This window comes from Anas platyrhynchos, chromosome 18 (genome assembly GCF_047663525.1).
Source record: "Anas platyrhynchos isolate ZD024472 breed Pekin duck chromosome 18, IASCAAS_PekinDuck_T2T, whole genome shotgun sequence".
In the NCBI taxonomy this organism is placed as follows: domain Eukaryota; kingdom Metazoa; phylum Chordata; class Aves; order Anseriformes; family Anatidae; genus Anas; species Anas platyrhynchos.
Window position 1 is genome coordinate 11,290,530 of NC_092604.1, and position 17,532 is coordinate 11,308,061.

At 59.4% G+C, this 17,532-nt stretch overlaps 1 protein-coding gene and 1 long non-coding RNA gene across 2 annotated transcripts; both read left to right on the plus strand.

Moving 5' to 3' along the window:
* The first annotated feature begins 636 nt into the window (after positions 1 to 636).
* LOC119713076 (uncharacterized) lies at positions 637 to 8,191 on the plus strand. Its single transcript, XR_011803952.1, has 3 exons — positions 637 to 3,946; positions 5,050 to 5,282; positions 6,029 to 8,191. It is a non-coding gene; the product is annotated as an uncharacterized lncRNA (long non-coding RNA).
* Positions 8,192 to 9,736: 1,545 nt separating this feature from the next.
* On the plus strand, positions 9,737 to 17,262 carry AGPAT2 (1-acylglycerol-3-phosphate O-acyltransferase 2). The gene is made up of 6 exons (XM_038164877.2): positions 9,737 to 10,033; positions 13,823 to 13,956; positions 14,232 to 14,407; positions 14,523 to 14,618; positions 15,887 to 15,959; positions 16,898 to 17,262. Exons 1-6 carry the CDS (start codon positions 9,846 to 9,848, stop codon positions 17,047 to 17,049), a joined length of 819 nt encoding a protein of 272 aa, XP_038020805.1. The 5' UTR covers positions 9,737 to 9,845; the 3' UTR covers positions 17,050 to 17,262.
* Positions 17,263 to 17,532: the final 270 nt, after the last annotated feature.

A 17,532-nucleotide genomic window follows, 5' to 3' on the forward strand; every position in this document is an offset into this window, starting at 1 on the left:
ATTAACAGCTCTTCAGGTTATCCATTCGTCCCCTTTTCCGTGCTTCAGATTGCTTCTTTCCGTCTGAATTTGGCTCACGATGACCTCTGATATCAGGCTGCTTGCTTCACACAGCCCCTGAACGCTGCAGCTTGTTTGCAGCCTCCTTTAGCCCCGAGGACGTCCCCGCTGCTCTCGTCCTGTGCGGTGCCACCGCTGCCGGCGCCGTTGCTTCAGTGCCAGGGCCGGGTCAGCATCACGTCCTCCCACGTCCCGCAGGCTTTTGTGTTATGCTAGAGCCAGGATGCTTCTCTGGAGTTTACACGGCTTATTTTTGGTGTTAATTAGTCCAGTAACAGCGAGCTGCAGTGATTCAATTTTATTTTATTTTATTTTGGTGGAGGGTTCGGTTATTTGGAAAATAAGGGGGATGAGGAGGTGCCTCGCTGGGTGTCGGGGGGAGACGTTGGGTGGGATGGGGGTGCCCTGCTGTGGGATCTCCCCATGATGCCTTCGAGAACCAGGGTCTGGCAGAGCCCCCAGCCCAGCCCCAAGCCCGTTCCCACGGGCTCACACTTACCCCAGTGTCAGACACCCCATGAGGGGTTGGTGCTGAGCCAGCTGTGAGGATGAGGAGGGTCCTGGGGGTCTTGGGGCTGCAATGCGCTGCTTTCCCTCGCAGCCACAGGGAAATTGCTCTTTTACTCCTTTGGCTCTTTCCCCCCTTTCTTTCCCTCCAGGTGCCTCCTGCAGCACGCAGCATGTGGCCGAGCAAACCCTTGGGCTGCTGGCAGAGCGCTCCGGTGCCCTGTAGCCAAACAAACTCCTCATTTCCCTCATTTCTGGGGCCGAGCGTGGTGCACATGTTCAGGACGAGACCCTCCTTGGAGTCCTCGGGGTTTAAGATGAGAAAAGCCAAGTCTGGGCCAAAGCTGCAAGGCTCCAAGTGCCGGGGAGGATCTCTGCTGCGCTCGGGGGTGGATTGTCCAAAGAATCTAATTAGGAGTGAGCAGACCTTCCCGAGCTGTAATACGCCGAGTAATTGGGTGATTAGTATTGATCGTTGGAATGCTTAATGAGCAGTTATTGCCAAATGATTAATTAATCCAATCAGAGGAGTAATACAAATTCTGCAGGTGTGATGTGAGCTGATCTTCCAGGCGGGGAGCGAGGGCAGCGGGGGTCTCCCCACTCGCATCCCAGGCACGAGGAGAGCCGGGCACCACCCGGAGCTGTTGGCTTTGCTGCAAGCTCCCACGGCTTGGGCCACCCCCAGCCCTGGGCTAGGGGCTCTGTCCCCTTCCCCAAAATCCCCGGGGCAGATGTGTGGAGCTGCTCCATGTGGCACGGAGGTGGGAGGATGTTGTCCCCCCTCATCCATCGGCATCCAGAGGAGGCCAAAAGCCATCGATGCTGATCTCCTCCATGGGAATCGCTCCTTCGCACCTTTGATTAATTTGTTCTGGTTTCTCCTGGGTCATTCAGCCCACAAAAGCTCTGCTGATGTCTGCTAAACCCATCCCGTGCGGCACAATCACCTGGGATCGCCTCACAGTGGCTCTCTGGGGATGTCCTGGAGCCACATCATGGGGACATGGGAGCTCTCTGGGCACCCACGGCCACATAACAGAACTTTGCTGCCCCTTACCATGCACCCGACTGTGCTAGGACATTGCTCAATTAATTAATTACAGCACCCCCTGGCTGTGGGTGTCTGCTCTGTTTGACAGCCCAAGGACAGCCCGTCCAAATGCCACTGCTGGGCAGGGAGGGGAGGCACCCAGCACCAAAACAGGAGCTCCGAATTTTGCCCCTGTGGTGCCCGAGGGACACAGGCTCACCCCCTGCCCACGTCCCCTCCTCTCCAAGTGGTGCCTTCGGCCCCAGCCCTGCTGCCCATGGCCACGATTTCCCCTGGGGGCTGCGATTCCCCCGTCAGTCCCAGCTTGGGAGATGATGGATCGGGTCCCAGTGCTCCTTCCCGTGCACCCTGTAAAGGTTTGGGGCTGCTCACCCGCACCCTGCCCGCCATCCACAGCTGCCTCCGCCTGCCTGGCGGGCCCTGATGCGGCTGAGCACAGGATTTATAATTAGAAATGCTAATCAGCTCTGGTGCTTCTAGCCTGACAGCCCTGCCACCCCCAGCACAGTCTTCCCTCCCATCTGTCCTGTGCTCGCCCCCTCCGCTTCCTCTCCAAATTCCTGCTCTTTGTAACCCAGCCCTACAGAGCTGGGGAGAGGGGGAGCTCCCAGTCACCACCAGTCCCTTAACTGGGGACACCCTGGGGACATCCCTGACCCTGTCTGGGGTGGGCAGGGGCAGAGGGGCAGAGGCGAAGGATGGTGGCTGCGGCTGTGGCTGTGGGCAGACCCGAGGAGCTCGGTGTGCCCGGTGGCTGTGGAAGGGGAGCTGCTCTCATTAGGATTTCCGTCATGCACCAAGCGCTGGCTCTTCCCAGCCGAGGAGAAAAACGAGCTTGCAAAGGAGCACGGACAAGGAGGCTGAGCAAGCAGATCCCTGCCCGGGCTGAGCTGGCGGAGGAGCGATTCGTCGTCATGCCTTGTGCTCGGAGGCACAGCCCGGGGGATCCCTGGCTCGCTGGTGCCTGCAGGCAATCCCCACGTCCCTGCCTCCTGGGAGCTGGGATCCTGTGGCCACAAGAGCCAGGACATCGCCTTCTCCCCAGCACCACAAGCATCCACAGCAGGGCAGAGGCTGGCAGACCTCACCCCGTGGTGCTACTGAAACCCCTTTGGGTGATGTGGTGGCAAGGGGTGCGCTGACACGGAGCAAAACGTGGATTTTATCCCGAGCCCAGCCCTGGGCATGTCCAAGCTGAGAAATACGACAGCGCCTCTAAGGGTGCAGTGCTGGGAGAGGATGGATGGAGATCCTGGGATTACAAATCAGCCTTCCTCTTCCAGGTGCTGCTTGTTTATTAATTTCACCTGCCTGCAGGAGAAGGCTCCGTGTGCAGCAGGGAAGGGTTTTTAAGAAGCAGGGGAGATCCCTTTACCCCCTGCCCACAGCCAGCTGCTGGTGGGCGTCCCGTCCTCCCTGCACCCCGAGCACCGTGATTTCCAGAGAAAGGGACACAGGAGAAACAAGGAGGCAGCACAAATGGGGTGCTCCAAGGGCTGCCCAGAACAGGCTGTGGTGGCTCTGGTGGCCACAGGCTCATGACGAGGTGCTGGCGGTGCATGCAGCTGCCTGGCAAACCTCTGAGGATGGGTTTGGCTGGGCTCATCAGGGCTAATTGGCCCTAATTGGCTCCCCCCAGTGCCGTGGTGCAGGTTTCACCCGCCGTGTGAGCAGGGTTCCCGATCACCCAGGCGTTAATGAGGGCCTGACCCCGGCTGCGCAGCCACTTGAGTTTTCCCGACGCAGACAGCTGGCTTAAGGGGCCCTTTCACTCCGCGGATATCAGATCAATGGGGACGGTTATAATCCAGTCCTTGGGAAAGCTGGGAGCGGGCTTTGCAGCCCAGCTAGCTCACAAAAAAAAAGCAAGCAAGGGGGAGAGGTGGTGATGAACTATTGATCGAGCAGGCGGCCGTGCTGCTCCCAGAGACGGCTCCTGCAGAGAACTCGCCCGGGACAGTTTGCCTCTCTGTCTCTCGCTAATGCTGCTCCATTGATCTTCTGTGACAGGCGGCAACGACGAGATTTTTATTTCTTTTTTTAGTAGCTGGAGTCATTAAGAGGCATTAATCAATAACAGGGGAAACACGGAGAGCCAAGCCGCTCGCTTCACGCGGACGTGTTCCCCGTGTGGATTTTAGCCTCCCGAGGTGCGCCTGGTTCGTTTCCAGCAGCCCAGCCAGGGAGGGCTGCCAGGAAAAGTTCACCTTGCGTTGGACTCCAGCACTTGGAGGAGATCCCAAGCCGGTTGCAGCACCCAGCAGCTCCATCCAGGCCGTGCAAGGAGCGGGGTCCAGCTTGGGAGCTGGTGACACCCGACCCCAGGTACCCAACCCCAGTGTCACCCAGCCCTGATCCCACACGGGTGCCCCAGGAGGAGCTGGGCTCTGGTTTCACAAGCCCCGCTTGCTGGGTATTGATTTCACATCATGCTTTTGCTAAATCCAGTGCAGCCTGGCAGCAACGTGAGGTGTCCCAGCCCTCGCCCAGCCTGGGCTCGTCCCCTGTGGGGTGGCTCAGCCCCCGGGACCCTGCGGGGAGCTTGGGGCTGTCTGCAAGGAAAGCTTTTTGTGCTCAAAGTGCCCCGGGCTGCACCGCTCCCTCCTCCCTGCCCTCAGGGTGTTTGTGTGCCCGTTTTTCTTCTTAATCAGCTCCTACGCTCAGCCCCAGCAAGTGCTGGAGCCAGTCTTGGAGAGCTGGAGCTCGGCAAGTGCAGCTGGGAGCCCTCTGCACAGGAGCAGGAGGACAGGTTGGATTTTGGAGGGGTTTGTGAGGAGTTGCTGTGGTTCCCTGCCCTCCTGGCCGGCTGCAAGAGGTGTGTGCTGTTGCAGGGACGGGCTCGGGCTGTGGATGGAGCTGCAGCCGCCTGCATGCGGCCTGAGGACCGGCCCCCAGGGCTCTGAATGCACTTGTGGACTCAGTCCAAAGGGTGTATGTACCGAGGGATGCTTCAGAGCAAGGGAAAAGCCCTTCTGGAGGAGGGGATGGAGATCCTGGAGGAGAGAGCCCTTTCCTCTCCGTACACGCCTCGCTTCCACTCCCAAACCCCAGTGGCCCGCTGCTCCAGCTCTCCTGGGCCGTTATGCTGTGGTAATTACTGCAGCTCCCTGGGGAAATGGGATCTTCATCTGCGCTGTAATTACAGCCGCACATCCACGGCAAAGGGCTCAAAGGGAGCAGGGGAAGCGGCAATGGGGAGCCTGCCCTCCCAGCAGCAGGCACACTCGGAGGATCACGCAAGCTGGAAGCAGCCGGCACAGCCTCAGCCCTGCTCTCACACACTCACACACCCACAAACACTCGCATTCCTCTCTGTTCGGGGTGCTCCTGGCCATAGCAGGAGCCACCGCTGGCCACCTGGCACTGCACGTAGGAAGCCACCCATTCCCTTCCCTAAATCTTTTGCCTTCTCCCATCCCCGTTTGCAGGACCAGCTGCAGGTTTGCTCAGCGCTGTCACCCGAATCCAGCCCAGCTGGGGGGAGTTCTGCTGCTGTCTGGTGGCTCCCTGACACGAGAGTCCCTGACACGGAGATAGAGCAATCCCCTCTTCGGTCCCACGTTGGCCATCAGGAGAAACCTTGGGCCAGTGACTTTGCCCTCCCTGCACAGCCGGGTCAACCACCCCCTCACTTCCATCGGCACAAAATCCATCAGAAACGGTCAGTTTGATTTCATTTATTTACACATGACATTTGGGGAAAAGCCGAATCCTATTGCAACTGGGGAAAAAAAAAATAAAAAAGAAAAGTCCCGACCTTTCAGCTCTGTTTCCGAGGCTGTGCCCCGCGTGCAGGGCACTCACGTTTCACCCAGCACCCCGCCTGCTGCACGTGGTGCAAGGTCCTGCAGAGCACCGGGAGCAGGGAGCTTCTCCAGCCTCAGCGTGCAAATGCAGCAGGCAGATCTTGCAGCCTTGTATTTTTTCTGTCTGCTGTTTCCTGCACTGTCTGCCAGGAGCAGAAGCCTGGCAAGGAGTGTTTAGGGACAAGGTGGGGAGGCTGGCATCTCTGGGGAGCAAACGGCAAACACCAGCAGGGGGTTGCTGCTCCCCTTGGCCCTTTTTAGTCCTGCTGTGCTCCGAGACCTCCACCTCTGCAGCTCCGGGTGTCCAAAGCACACGGGGCTGTTCTCTGCAGGTCTCTGCCACGGAGCTGCCACGGAGCTTGTGGTGTGAGATGTGCAAAGTGCTTGGGTCCCCTGACACGAGAGACCATAAAACCACATCTGGCTGCAGCTAACATCCGAGAAGATAAAGAAGTCACTTTCCCAATAGTTATCTGTAGCTGGGTAAAGGTTATGTGAAGAAAACCAGTTACCTAACATACTTTTGCAATTTATTTATTTTTTTTTTCTTTTTAATTTCTCGTTCTTATGGACAACCTCCTTTCTCCTTTTTTTTCTCCAGAGAGCAGGGGAGGCTGCGCATCCACAGCCCCGCTGCCAGGGCGTTTTGGCAGTCCCAGCCTTCAGCTTCTTGTGCAACCCGACTGCTTCGTAGCCCGGTGGGTGACTGCAGCGCTCGCATTTAAACCACACTGAGTCAACATCCTAATTCCTCCCCGAGTGCTTACGCTGTTGTCATGAGAGCGCTGACGTGTGACTACCTAAAAGCCCAGCAGCTACAGGGAGCACGGCCATGGGGCACCGGGAGCTCGTGCGGCAGCTGGGGGTCAGCCTGAAGCTCTGCCCGGCCATCCTGAGAGCTGGGGAGGGAAAGGGAAGGCTGTGAGTGTGGGTGCAGCCCAGGGACACCGCCACAGCATCCCCACGGCAGGGTGAGCTTTGCCTCGGGTGCCCCAGGACCCGTTTAGGCTGAGCGAGCGGGACGGAAAGGGGATGAACCCACATCCTTTGCACAAACGGCTCTCAGCTGCCGTCCTTGCCTGGCAGAGCAGCCCGCAGCAGGCAGTGTCAGCCTTAGGGCAGCCTTGTTTATTGAGGGAAAGATGTCCCAGGTTACCCATCTATACCCATACCTTCATGGAGCAAGCTCTAGCAGAGTCAGTACATCAATATCATGATGCTGTGCAATTTATGTCCCCTGCCTGAGCCACGCAGAGGTGACACTAAGCCACAGCAGGCTCTGGGAGGCACCTCAGTTGGCTGCTATTGAGACAGGCAAGAGGGAAGAGGATGGCTCCGTCCGCGGATGGATAGGCTGACAGAGGTCCAGAAGAGGTTAGATCAGATGCGTGGATCACCTTACGGTTCCCAGGTCTCTGGCAGGCGAGGTTATTTTGCATCCCTCAGCAGCAGGAGGTTGCTGTCTGGGTGCTTCAGCGCCCCGGGGCTCCGTGCTGCCCACGTTATCAGTCCTTCCTCACAGGGCTCCCGGGCCAAGGTCACCGGCGTGTGCCTTGACAAGGCTGAGAACAAAGCTCAGCAGGTCGCTCCCTCCCTCCCCCTCTGCTTTTAATGTCACCAAAACCAGCTGCTGCTTTCAGCACGTCCCTTGGCAGGAGGTGAAGAGAAACGGGCTGCTGGGCAGCGCTGCCAAAGGCACTGGGAGAAGCCAAGGGCAGGCACTCGGGAACCAACGAGGGACACGTCTCTCCTTTCTCCCTTCCTTCCTTCCTTCCCAAGTGCTTTCCCTCTCTGCCCTTCTCTGCTCGTCGTGCTGCCTGCGTGGGAGACGTTCTCACCGGCTCCGTTTCTTCTCCAGGCAGGAGCTAGTCATCACAAGTGAGGTCACACACGCTGTTTCCATGGGAAGCAATACATTTAGTCAAATAAGAGTTAAAAAAAAACAACGCCAGGTTACTACAAGGCATCAGACGACCAAAGCCAACGGGTGACGCTCTGGGCTTTGTGGTGTTTCGCAGACCCAGCCACAGAAACCCCATCGTCGGTGATGCTGCATGGACCCTGCTGCTCATGTAGGTCCCAGCACCGTGCTCTGCTCTGAGCACTCTCATCTCAGGCAGCTTTTCCAGGCTGCTGCTGCGGATGCTCGAGGGCACCGGGCACCGCACACAACCTGAACAGGCAGCGCCTGCTGCTGAGAGTTTGTGGTGTGCTCAGCGCTGGCTGGGTGCTCGTTTCTGCCAGCGTTTCTGGACCCCGCTCAGCTAGACTACCTGCAGGGTACGCTTGCAATGCATCTAAATAATTCAGTCAGTAGTTTAAATATGCAAAACATGCAGCGCAATCTAGTAAGTTGATTTTTTTCTTTAATAAGCATTTGGAATTGCTTTCTTCTGGCTGCTGAAGCGAGAGCGGGCAGGGAGGGGTTGCTGCTGCCTCTGCCCAGGGTCGGCCGCGGCTCGGGGCTGGTGACACAACCCCTGTGGCACTGGGGTGTGCGGGCCCTGCTCTGTAAAGAAGCTTGGCACGATAATGTTCATACACGGGCTGTCGTCATCTGTCAGCACAACCACCTTCCTTATGAAATAACCCAGAGGGACAGCTCTGCTGGCTGACGTGCAGGCCCGTGTCTGCCTCCTAATCTGGCATCAGAAATCACTCCCCTTCCTTGAGCTGCAGACTAATGCTAAATGTTCCGTTTGCATCACTCCAGGTAACCTGCTGGAGAGCACGGGGAGGAGGGAGTTACAACCGGGCTCCCTTATAGCCACATCCACGAAGCAACGCCTGATGCTGTCCCCTCCGTGCTGCATTTCCTAGTGCCATTTGCCGTCTGCACCACATCCACGCTGAAACTCACATTGAAACTCACATTTCGGTGGGTCAGCTCACACGCACCCCAGTGACGGATTGCCGGTGACTTTCCTCCCATGTCAACAAAAGCGAAAGTCATGAAGATAACGCAAGATCGCTCTAGGCCATCACATGCTTGGCTGCAAAGGCAGCGCTGCCTTCCCAGGCTGGCAGCGCGCTGGAGCAAGGCTCGCCGAGCAGCCTCTGCGATGCGGGCCCGGGGGATTCATCTAATGCCGTGCCGAGATGCTAACACAATAAGGGTTCTTTGTGGCGTTAGCAGGGATCATGAGACCGGCTCTGAGATGTCATTGCCTGGCGGTTGTAGGGAGTTGCTCTCTCCGACAGAGAGAAAGCTTGTCTGCTGGGTCAGGCATGACAGCTGCTGAGGGGTGGTGAAAACGCAGCGAGCTGCCCCTGGTTTTGGTGGCTGCTCACGTGGGAGCCGAGGGGATGAGTTATTTGTGAAGGGATATCGCTTTTCCTCTGGTTTTCCAGGAGCTGGGAAGTCTGCTGTGCTGATGCCACCGGTACCGCAGCGCCAGGGGTGTAAATCCAGCACGCTGCCAGGCCCACCTCCCACCCCGATGAAGTCATTATCATCCACGGGACTGGGATTTTACCATAAAAAGTGTTGCAAAACCTGCTGAAGCCAGAGAAAGGGTTTGTGCTGCTTCCAGCAGACTTCCTTTCATCTCCCTTGCCAGCTTCGCGCCCACGAAGCCGTTGGGCCTGATCCTGACTTCACTCCAGTGCCAGCGGGGGAACTCCCACCCGCCAAGCAAGCGGCTCTAGGGTCCTCTGCGGGGAGGCAGGGAAACAGCCAGGGGGTGGTGAGGGGGCACCACGAAGGGTCCCAAAGACCCCAGATGGCACCATGGGGGCACCCAAAGACAGACCTCAGGGCACCATTAGGGAAGCTAAAGAACCCACATAGCGTCATGAGGGGACACAAAGACCCCACATAGAATTAGGAGGGGACTCAAAGACCTCACATATTGTCATGAGGGGACCCAAAGACCCCACATATTGTCATGAGGGGATCCAAAGACCCCACATAGTACCACGATGGGACCCTGAGACCCCACAGATTGTCACGAGTGGACCCATAGACCCCACATACTGTCACCAGGGGACCCAAAGACCCCACATAGCATTATGAGGGGACTCAAAGACCCCACATATGGTCAAGCAAGGACCCAAAGCCCCCACATACTATCACGAGTGGACCCAAAGCCCCCCATGTATGCCCACGCGGGGACCCAACGCCCCCACCTCACACCACGGGAGGCACCCCCAGCCCCCCACACCGTACCATAAAGCACCTTAGGGCCCCCCTCCCTGCTCCACCACAGCCCCCCACGTCCCACCCCACAGCACCGGGCCGGCCCCGGCCGCCTTCCCCCTGCCCTCCCCGCCTGGCTGAGGGCCGGGCCGGGGCCGGGCGAACCGCCCACATAAGGCGGGGGCAACCCAGAGCGAAAGGCTGGAAGGGACCAGGGTTTAGCTCTCCTCGGTGGGCCCGGGGGTTGGGGGGGGTAAAAGGAAGGGAAGAAAGCAGCAGCATGGAGCTGGGCTGGCTGCTGTGGGGGGCGGCGGTGCTGCTGCTGCTGCCCGTGCTGATGGAGCTGAGCCCCGCCGTCAACTTCGCGCTGCGGATCGGCTTCTACTACCTGCTCTTCTTCGTCTGCTCGGCTCTCACGGCACCCGTCTGCCTGCTGGTCAACGGCGGCCGAACCGTCAAGAACATGAGGCGAGTGCTGGGGGTAAAGGGGGGAGCCCCGGGGGTCGTGGGGGGGAAGCCCCCGGGACACGCGTGGGTGGTGGGGAGCCGCGGTGGTGCTGCCCGCGCTGTGGGGATGCTGCTGGGGATGGCTTGGGGAGAGGGTTGGGGGTGGCTTCTAGGCTTTAAGGGGGGTTTTGGGGGGTTCAGAGCCCCCCCTGTGTGCCCCACTGTGCTGTGGTTGTGTGTGGGACCCCGGCAGGAGCAGCAGGTTGGGGGGTGATGCTGGGGTGTTCCCTTTGGCATGCCTGCGGTGAAGGCACCAGCGGTGTTGTCTCCTCCAAAAGCGGTGCCTGTGCTGTTTAAAACACCCCCGTGCTCCACCTGGGGAGCAGGATGAAGAACTTGGCACCAAGCAGCTGCCCAGGGGGCATTAGGGTCCTGCCACAGCCACCCCGGGGTGCTCGGTGCTTGGGGACAAGCTCGGGGTGCTCCTGGAGAGGAGCAGCCCCAGTGCGGGTGAAGGCACAGGAGTGTTTCAGGAGCAGGGCTAGCGCTTGTGTCTCTGGTGGTTTCTGTCCAAAATCCTCTTGCTACGGGAGGATTTGGGCTGCTGGTGGCTACCAGGCCCTGCTGCCAGCCCCACTTCGTTTCTCATTTCACCCCGCAGGCTGAGCTCTGCGGGCAGGGAGTTGGGGGAACTTTTCCTTGGGGGTGAACGCGGAGCCCCGGTGCCTTGACACATCCTCGTGGATCAAAGGTTGGGCAGCGTCCCGGCCCGTGGAGCTGGACTTTGGCTGCTTTGGGGCTTGATGCAGCTCCCAGTGCCCCACGCGGGGAGGAGCGAGCGGTGTCGGGAGGAAACGCGGCTCCTGCGCCCTGCCCTGCCCCGAGCCATGCTCTGCCATGCGCCCCGTGGGCTGGCTGCGGGCACTACAAACCACTCCTTGCCCTGGGGTCTCCATCCCAGCTCTGTCTCGGGCATTGACTTCCTTGGCTTGCTCCGGAGAACCTTTCCAGAGCAAGGTCTCCTCCTCCCAGGAGTCGACAGCCAACCCTGCGACCGCTAGAGTTTGTGATGTCAGTTATGGAAACGCCCTTTTCCCCCTTTTTCTTTTTTTTTTTTTTCCTACCCTTAAAACTTTTAAAATCCACAAAGCTAAAAAGGAACTTCGCTGGGAACAAGAGCTCCTTGCTCTGAACAATCCTCCTGTTGAAAGCGGGAGCTGAATTTGGGCCAGAACCACCCTTTTCCTGTAACTTAAGCCCATCGTTTCCACGCACTGGCACTGGCTGATGATCCTGGTCGCGTATCCTAGCTGCTGGGAGGTCTGTGGCCGAGGTGATCTAACCAGCTCCTTATTTCTGCCATCTCCCAGGCTGTTTATACCGCCGTGAGGAAAGGGGTTAGGGGAGAGCACATGCCGGTGGTCAGACGGCGATAGCGGCGTCGCTGCCTGGCGCAGAACGCCCTGTCCTTGCTGTGCTCCTGGCCCCGGCGCCGAGTCGGTGTGACTTGGAAGAGGTTTGCCCTCCGTGCCTGATAGAGACAGATCTGTTTATCTAGTGGCGAAACCTCTTGCGAGAGAGTTTCCAATCTGGTAAGCAGCAGCCTGCAGCTAATCCTTCAAAATCAGGGGATCCTAAAAAAGCCTCTGGCGCAGGCTTCGGAGTGTGTGGGGCTGGGGTTGCTGGATCTCAGGCTCGAGCTGTTACAGATGTGCTGGAAAGGCACGTTCCCTATTTATCCACTAGCTCCTTGTGCCTGGCAGCAAGCACATCAGGTTTACAGCTGCGTGTAGCTGCACTAAGTCAGGGTCACCCACAGCAGCAGGGAGGCTGCTCGCACGGCTGGAGGGTTTAGGATCTGTCTGCACGGCCCCGTGGGTGACGTGGCCAGCTGGAGCAGGGCTGCCCATCGCCCGGTTCCTCCTCGCTTGCTCCGAGCTCTGCCCCTTTGCCTCTTTCAGCAGCTCAGGCCACATCTTGTGCAAGGAAGCGCTCGCTCCTTACTGGCAGGGGGAAGTTGGATGGTTTGCTCTTGAGTAATGTGTAATCAGCCTCTGCCGGCAGCTTCCGAGCGCCGTGACTTCCAGAGCAGCGACCTCTCCTTTGGTTGGCAGGCAGAAGGGAGGAGAAGTGGGATGTAGGTCAGGCCGGTGCCGTGGCCTCCACCGTGCCCTCAGCGGTCTGTGTCACCTCGGCTCTCCTCACCTGCCCCTTGTCCCCGCTCCCCCTCGGCCCCGCAGCCTCCGTGCCTCCCTGCCTGCCTTCCCTGGGTGCGGCTCTGACCTTTGCAGCAGGTTTGCGTGCTGGGGGCTGATAGCAGCTGTGTCACACAGCGGAGTTACCCACGGCCACTGGCCTGCCTTGAACCCCTGGTGTTCAAGCCAGAGCCCCAGGGATCTGTATGGCAGGGGACCCCATGGAAACACGGCCCTCGCTGCGGGAAGGAGCGAGGCAGGGAAGTTGTGTGGAGGGGAGCTTGTGGCTGAAGAGCTGATGGCAGGGATTAGGAGGACTTTTGGGGATTAGATGCTGGGATCCCCTCCAAACTGGGATGAGATGCCTGCTGGTTGCTCACCTGCCAGCCCAGGTGACAGAGATGCTTCCTGGGTGTGTACCCCTCCAGCAGGACCCTGTGGTGGGGGAGAAGCTGATATTGTCCCTCTTTTCCCTCCAGCAGGGAGAAAAACTCCATCCCCTGTCTGCAGGGAGAAGGTACAGGCTGTCCGGGTGCTGCTGGATGCTCATGGACCTGCTCTAGGGGAGGCAGAGCTGTGCTGGTGGCTGCTGCTGGGGGCTTTGCTCCTGTGCAAGCTCCTCCACCTCCCGTCCTGGCAAATGGCTGCTCCCCTGCCCAAAATAGCCCTCGTGTGCTGCCAGCTTCTGCCCGCGTCCTTTGGCCCACTTGGAGGGTCCCCAGCTCCCACCTGCCCAGGGGTGGTGGCCGTGGGTGGTGCTGCCAGGGTGCTTGGCCCCTGAGCCCTGGCTGTCCGTGCTCAGCAAGGGCACAGCACCCGCGGGATGTGTTGGCAGGGCTGAGCCGAGCTGCCAGGGCCTCCTGCCAGCCCCTGACCTTCAGGCTCTAGGGAAGAAAGCCAGGAGCTTGGTGGACAGACCTGAAGGTGCACCAGGGGACCAAACTGGCAGGAGGAAGCTCTTGGCTTGAAGGTGGCTTTGCCAGGGGCACTTCCCCGAGGCCAAGCTGCGTGGGGAGCGCCCCGTTTACTGCTTGCATCCTTTCGTTGTACCAGGGCGTGCTTCTTGCCTTTGTTCTCCTTTTTTTTTGGCTTCCCCCACAGTAAGAACACCCCGCTGGTGGTGGTCCTGCTGAGCAGCACCTGCCAGCACGGCAGTGGGCAGGGTTAGCAGAGCTCTCCTCGGGTGCAAGGTGCAGGCTGGTGGCCGTGTGCTGGGGAGTGGCAGTTCCTAGAAGAGCTGTCAGAGCAGGTTGTGGGGCTCTGCTGACTGCAGCAGGAAAGCGTCGGTGGCGTTGGGGCAGATCGTGATGCAGAGGGAAACGGGCAGTGATAAAGGGATGGGAGTGGTCCAGGCTCAAAGTTACTCGGCTTCCCCCAGGCTTCCAGTGAAATTTCCCCACTGGAAAGGGCTGTGCTTAGCAACTGAAGCACCTTGGGCACATGGGACCAGTCATGCAGGACAGGCACCTAGGTGAACCAAGGGCAAATGAGACTGGAGGCTGGCTGGAACACGATTCTCACCTCCTTCCACCCCTTCTGGTGCTGCACGGTGCAGCAGACTCCGTTACACCCCTGCCCAGCTGCTGTCTGACCGCTCTTCTCTTCTCTTCCCCAGGATCATCAAAACCGTAGTCAGGACCTTCAAGTACTTCTTCGGCCTGAGGTTTGAGGTGAAAGGACTGGAGAACTTCGAGGTGGAGGGCCCAGCCATCATCGTGTCCAACCACCAGAGCATCCTCGACATGATGGGTGAGGAGCTGGCCCGAGGGAGGGAGCGCTTCTCTTGTTCGCCAGCTGGGAAACCCTGCTGGCCACGCAGCCCCCCCTGCCCTGGCACTGGTCTACGCTACCGAGGCAGCTGGGCCAGCTTTTTCTCTCGGTGCTGGGTTCAGGAAGGGTTTCTCCTCTCGCCCTGAGCCATCACAATCCCCTCCCCGCCTCGGATCGTGTCTCTTGTCCCGTCCAAGTGCAGGCGCTTGGGAATGGGGGTGGCTGCTGGGTCTCACCCTCTGCCGTCACGTTAGGGCTGATGGAGGTCCTGCCCGACAACTGTGTCCAGGTGGGGAAGAAGGAGCTGATGTACGCCGGCACCGTGGGGCTCATCATCTACCTCGGGGGTGTCATCTTCATCAACAGGAAGAGCACCAGCAGTGCCAAGATGGTGATGGCGGAGGTGGCCAAGACGATGGCGACCGATAACGTGAGTGTGGCCGGGGTGGCCTGGGGGATGTGGCAGCCCTGCTGCTGCCTCCTCCGGCAGGGATTGAGTGCTGCGAGGGGATCGCTGGAGCAGGGCGTTATCTCCCCGCATGCAGGTGAAGGTGTGGGTGTACCCGGAGGGCACAAGGAACTGCACCGGGGATTTGCTGCCGTTCAAGAAGGGAGCGTTTCACGTCGCCGTCCAGGCGCAGGTAACAGCACTTTGCTCCTGCGTGGGGGGACCCTGGAAGGTTTTGCAGACTGGTTGTGCAGTCACGGGGCCAGGTTGCTCTCAAGGAAGCTGTGCTCCTCCATTAAACCACCATTAGGTGTCACAAGCACTGCCCAGCAAGAGCTGAGGGCCTCTCACTCTGCAGGAGCAACGTGACCCCTTGGAGCGGGTGGCTGCAGGCAGCGGACAAGCTGCTGTGTCCCCTCTGCTGACCACCCCAGCACCGTGGTCCTGGTGTCCCATCTGGAGGGCAGAGCATTGGGATGGGCACACCTGACCTCTGAGCAGAGCTGCTTTAGGGCCAGGCCCTCGGGGCTGGCTCATGGGCAGCTCCTGGCAGAGCTCGCCCCTGGCAGGGAGCCCAGCGGGCCCTGCGCCTCCACAGCTCAACCTGGAGGATCCCAAAGCTGTCAATTCCTTTCTCAATCCCCTAGGCTGCGATAGGGAAGTGTTGATTTGGGTTTATTAAAGCTCAAGCTTCAGAGCAACATCTGGGCTTGCTCTTTGTAGAAAAAGCTGCTTCTTCCCAGGCAGCCATATGGCACCGCTCCGCGTTGTCTTAAAATGCCTTCCCACCCCAAAATGACAAGACCTGTGAGCAGTCAGCGGGGGAACAACCCGTTCCTTGGCTCTGGGCTGTTGGCACTCCTCAAGGAGTGGTGGTGTCCAACTGGAGCCCCGGGGTGTTGGTACAAGCCCAGGTGGAGCCCGAATTGTGCCACCCTTGCTCCTGCCGGGGCTGGTTGGTGGTGCCAGCGGGAAGGGCTGCTGGCGGAAATGGCACCCAGCTCTGTTTACACTCCCCGTGAGTCACCAGCTGCAGATCCTGCCTGTGTTAGCAGCACTGGAACACCGTGGCTCTGTGCTTGCCCTCCTGGCCGTGTCTCTGCCTGTTGGAGGCTCCCCTGGGAGCAGGGGGGGGGTGCAGCCGATGACGCCCTCTGAGCAGCTGAAGGCGCAGCGCCTGGCCTGCCCCATGCTCGTGCTGACCCAGCACAGGAGGCCTGTCCAAACAGGCCTCCTGTAATGCTTGCAGGTCGGAAACTACCTGCGTTTTGAAGCCTGCCCTGGAAGGAGCCAGGCTGAGCGCTGCCTGGGGCTGAAGTGTAGCCTCCCCTGTGGGGCTGTGCGCCCCAAAAGGCCCAGAGCTGGCCCCGCTGCCTGGGACTTGTTCATGGCTTGTCTCTGCCCTGCCCTGGGATGCTGCAGTGCGAGTAACTTTTCCCTTTTCCCCTCTTCCTCCCCAAGGTCCCGGTGATCCCCGTGGTGTACTCCTCCTTCACCACCTTCTATAACCCAAAGAAGAATCTGTTCACATCAGGTACGAAAGAAACCTTGCAGAGACGGGGGCGATGCCGTCTCCGAGTGGGAGGGAAGCGGTGCGGAGCAGCAGGAGCCCTGCTGGCAGATGTGTGGAGGCAGTTCAAATGCTTGGCACCGCAGCCTGGGCTGGGTTAACTCGGGAAAGAATGCAATTAAACATGCCAAGTTTTCATTAAGAATGGGGCACCACCTCGCCCTCTCGTAGCTGGCACAGCCAGGGATGAGGGCTCAGGCTCTGGGGAAGAAGCAAGCACTGCCTGCGGGCCTTTCAGAGCAGGGACCCCTCTGCGAGTTGTGTCAGTGCTCGGGAGGCTGTCAGTGGAAGTGCCGGGCAGAAAATTGGCTTTCACCCAGCTTGGATCAGTAGCTGCAGTTCTGGGAGCTCTGCGTGCTCTGTGCCTGGCTCAGCGGAGCCAGCCAAAGGCGGGAGGCCGGGTAGGAGCAGATGGAGGGAGCACCTGGCTCAGGATGAGCCCCGTGTGCTCGTCCCAGCCTTGGCTGAAAACCCTGCAGAGCAGGCGTTGCTGCAGTCTTTAAGGAAAGTGGTGGGTCCTGATGTGGATTTACACCCGGTCCTGATGTGGATTTACACCCTGACGTGTGGCTAGGGCTTGGCTGTGCCCGTGGGCTGAGCTCCTGTGGAGCAGAGGGACCTAACCCAAAGCACGACGCTGCCAGAAGCTGCAGCCTCCTCTCCTGCCCTGCCCTGCAGACTGGGGCATGGGAAATGCTTCGCTGTTTGCTTTGTGCAGCTGCTCAGGACAGGGCCTGATTCCCAGAGCGATCTCTTTCCCCCTGAGGGCAGCGCACCCTGTGCAGGCAGGAATGGATGCCTGGGGGTGAAGGCCGGGCAGGGGGTGAAGGTGTCCTGGGAGGGCAGGGAGCAGCGCTCCCATCATGTGGGGGGCTTCTCACAGGCTCTTCTTGTCTTCTCAGGCAAAATCAAGGTTGAGGTTCTGCCTCCGATAGAGACCAAAGGCCTGACATCCGACGATGTCTCTGAGCTCACTGACAGATGCTACCGCATCATGAGGGAGACCCTCTTCAGGCTGTCCGGCCGCCCAGGCGAGGTGAAGGACTCGTCCTAGATGCTCCTCCGGTGGCGTCACCATGCGGTGGTGGCTGAAGGGACCTGTCTGTTGCCAAATACCCAAGGAACTTCTCTTCTGCAGTGACTTCTAACTCTGGGGACATCGTGGACTGGCACACGAGGCGCGTTGAGCCAGCGCTGAGGTTCCCCACTGAGCGGATTTCTCTTCTGGGTACATTATCTTGCAATGAAACGTCTCCTTTTTTCTGTATTTCTCAGGCATCAAAATTGTGCTACCAAAGGGCTCGATGACAGAGAGGTGAGTTCCCCAGCTCAGGCAGCTGCTGTGGGGTGATGAAGAAAGCCTGGCTGGGGGCTGGGCTCTGCCCCGTGTCCCCACGCCTGCGTTAGGTGCTGGCCCTGTACGGCCCCAGGTGGAAAGCCACCAGGCAGCAACGTGCACATGACGCTGCTCAGACCAAGCTGAAAATTGGGTAAAAAGCCCAACTCTGTGCGTGCTGGGAGCACGGTGTCCTCCCGG

Coding starts and splice junctions, on each gene's coding strand:
- AGPAT2 (XM_038164877.2), top strand. CDS start 9,846: ATGGAGCTGGGCTGGCTGCTGTGGGGGGCGGCGGTGCTGCTGCTGCTG. Junction 13,957..14,231: donor GAGCATCCTCGACATGATGG/GTGAGGAGCTGG, acceptor CCGTCACGTTAG/GGCTGATGGAGGTCCTGCCC. Junction 14,619..15,886: donor ACGTCGCCGTCCAGGCGCAG/GTAACAGCACTT, acceptor TTCCTCCCCAAG/GTCCCGGTGATCCCCGTGGT.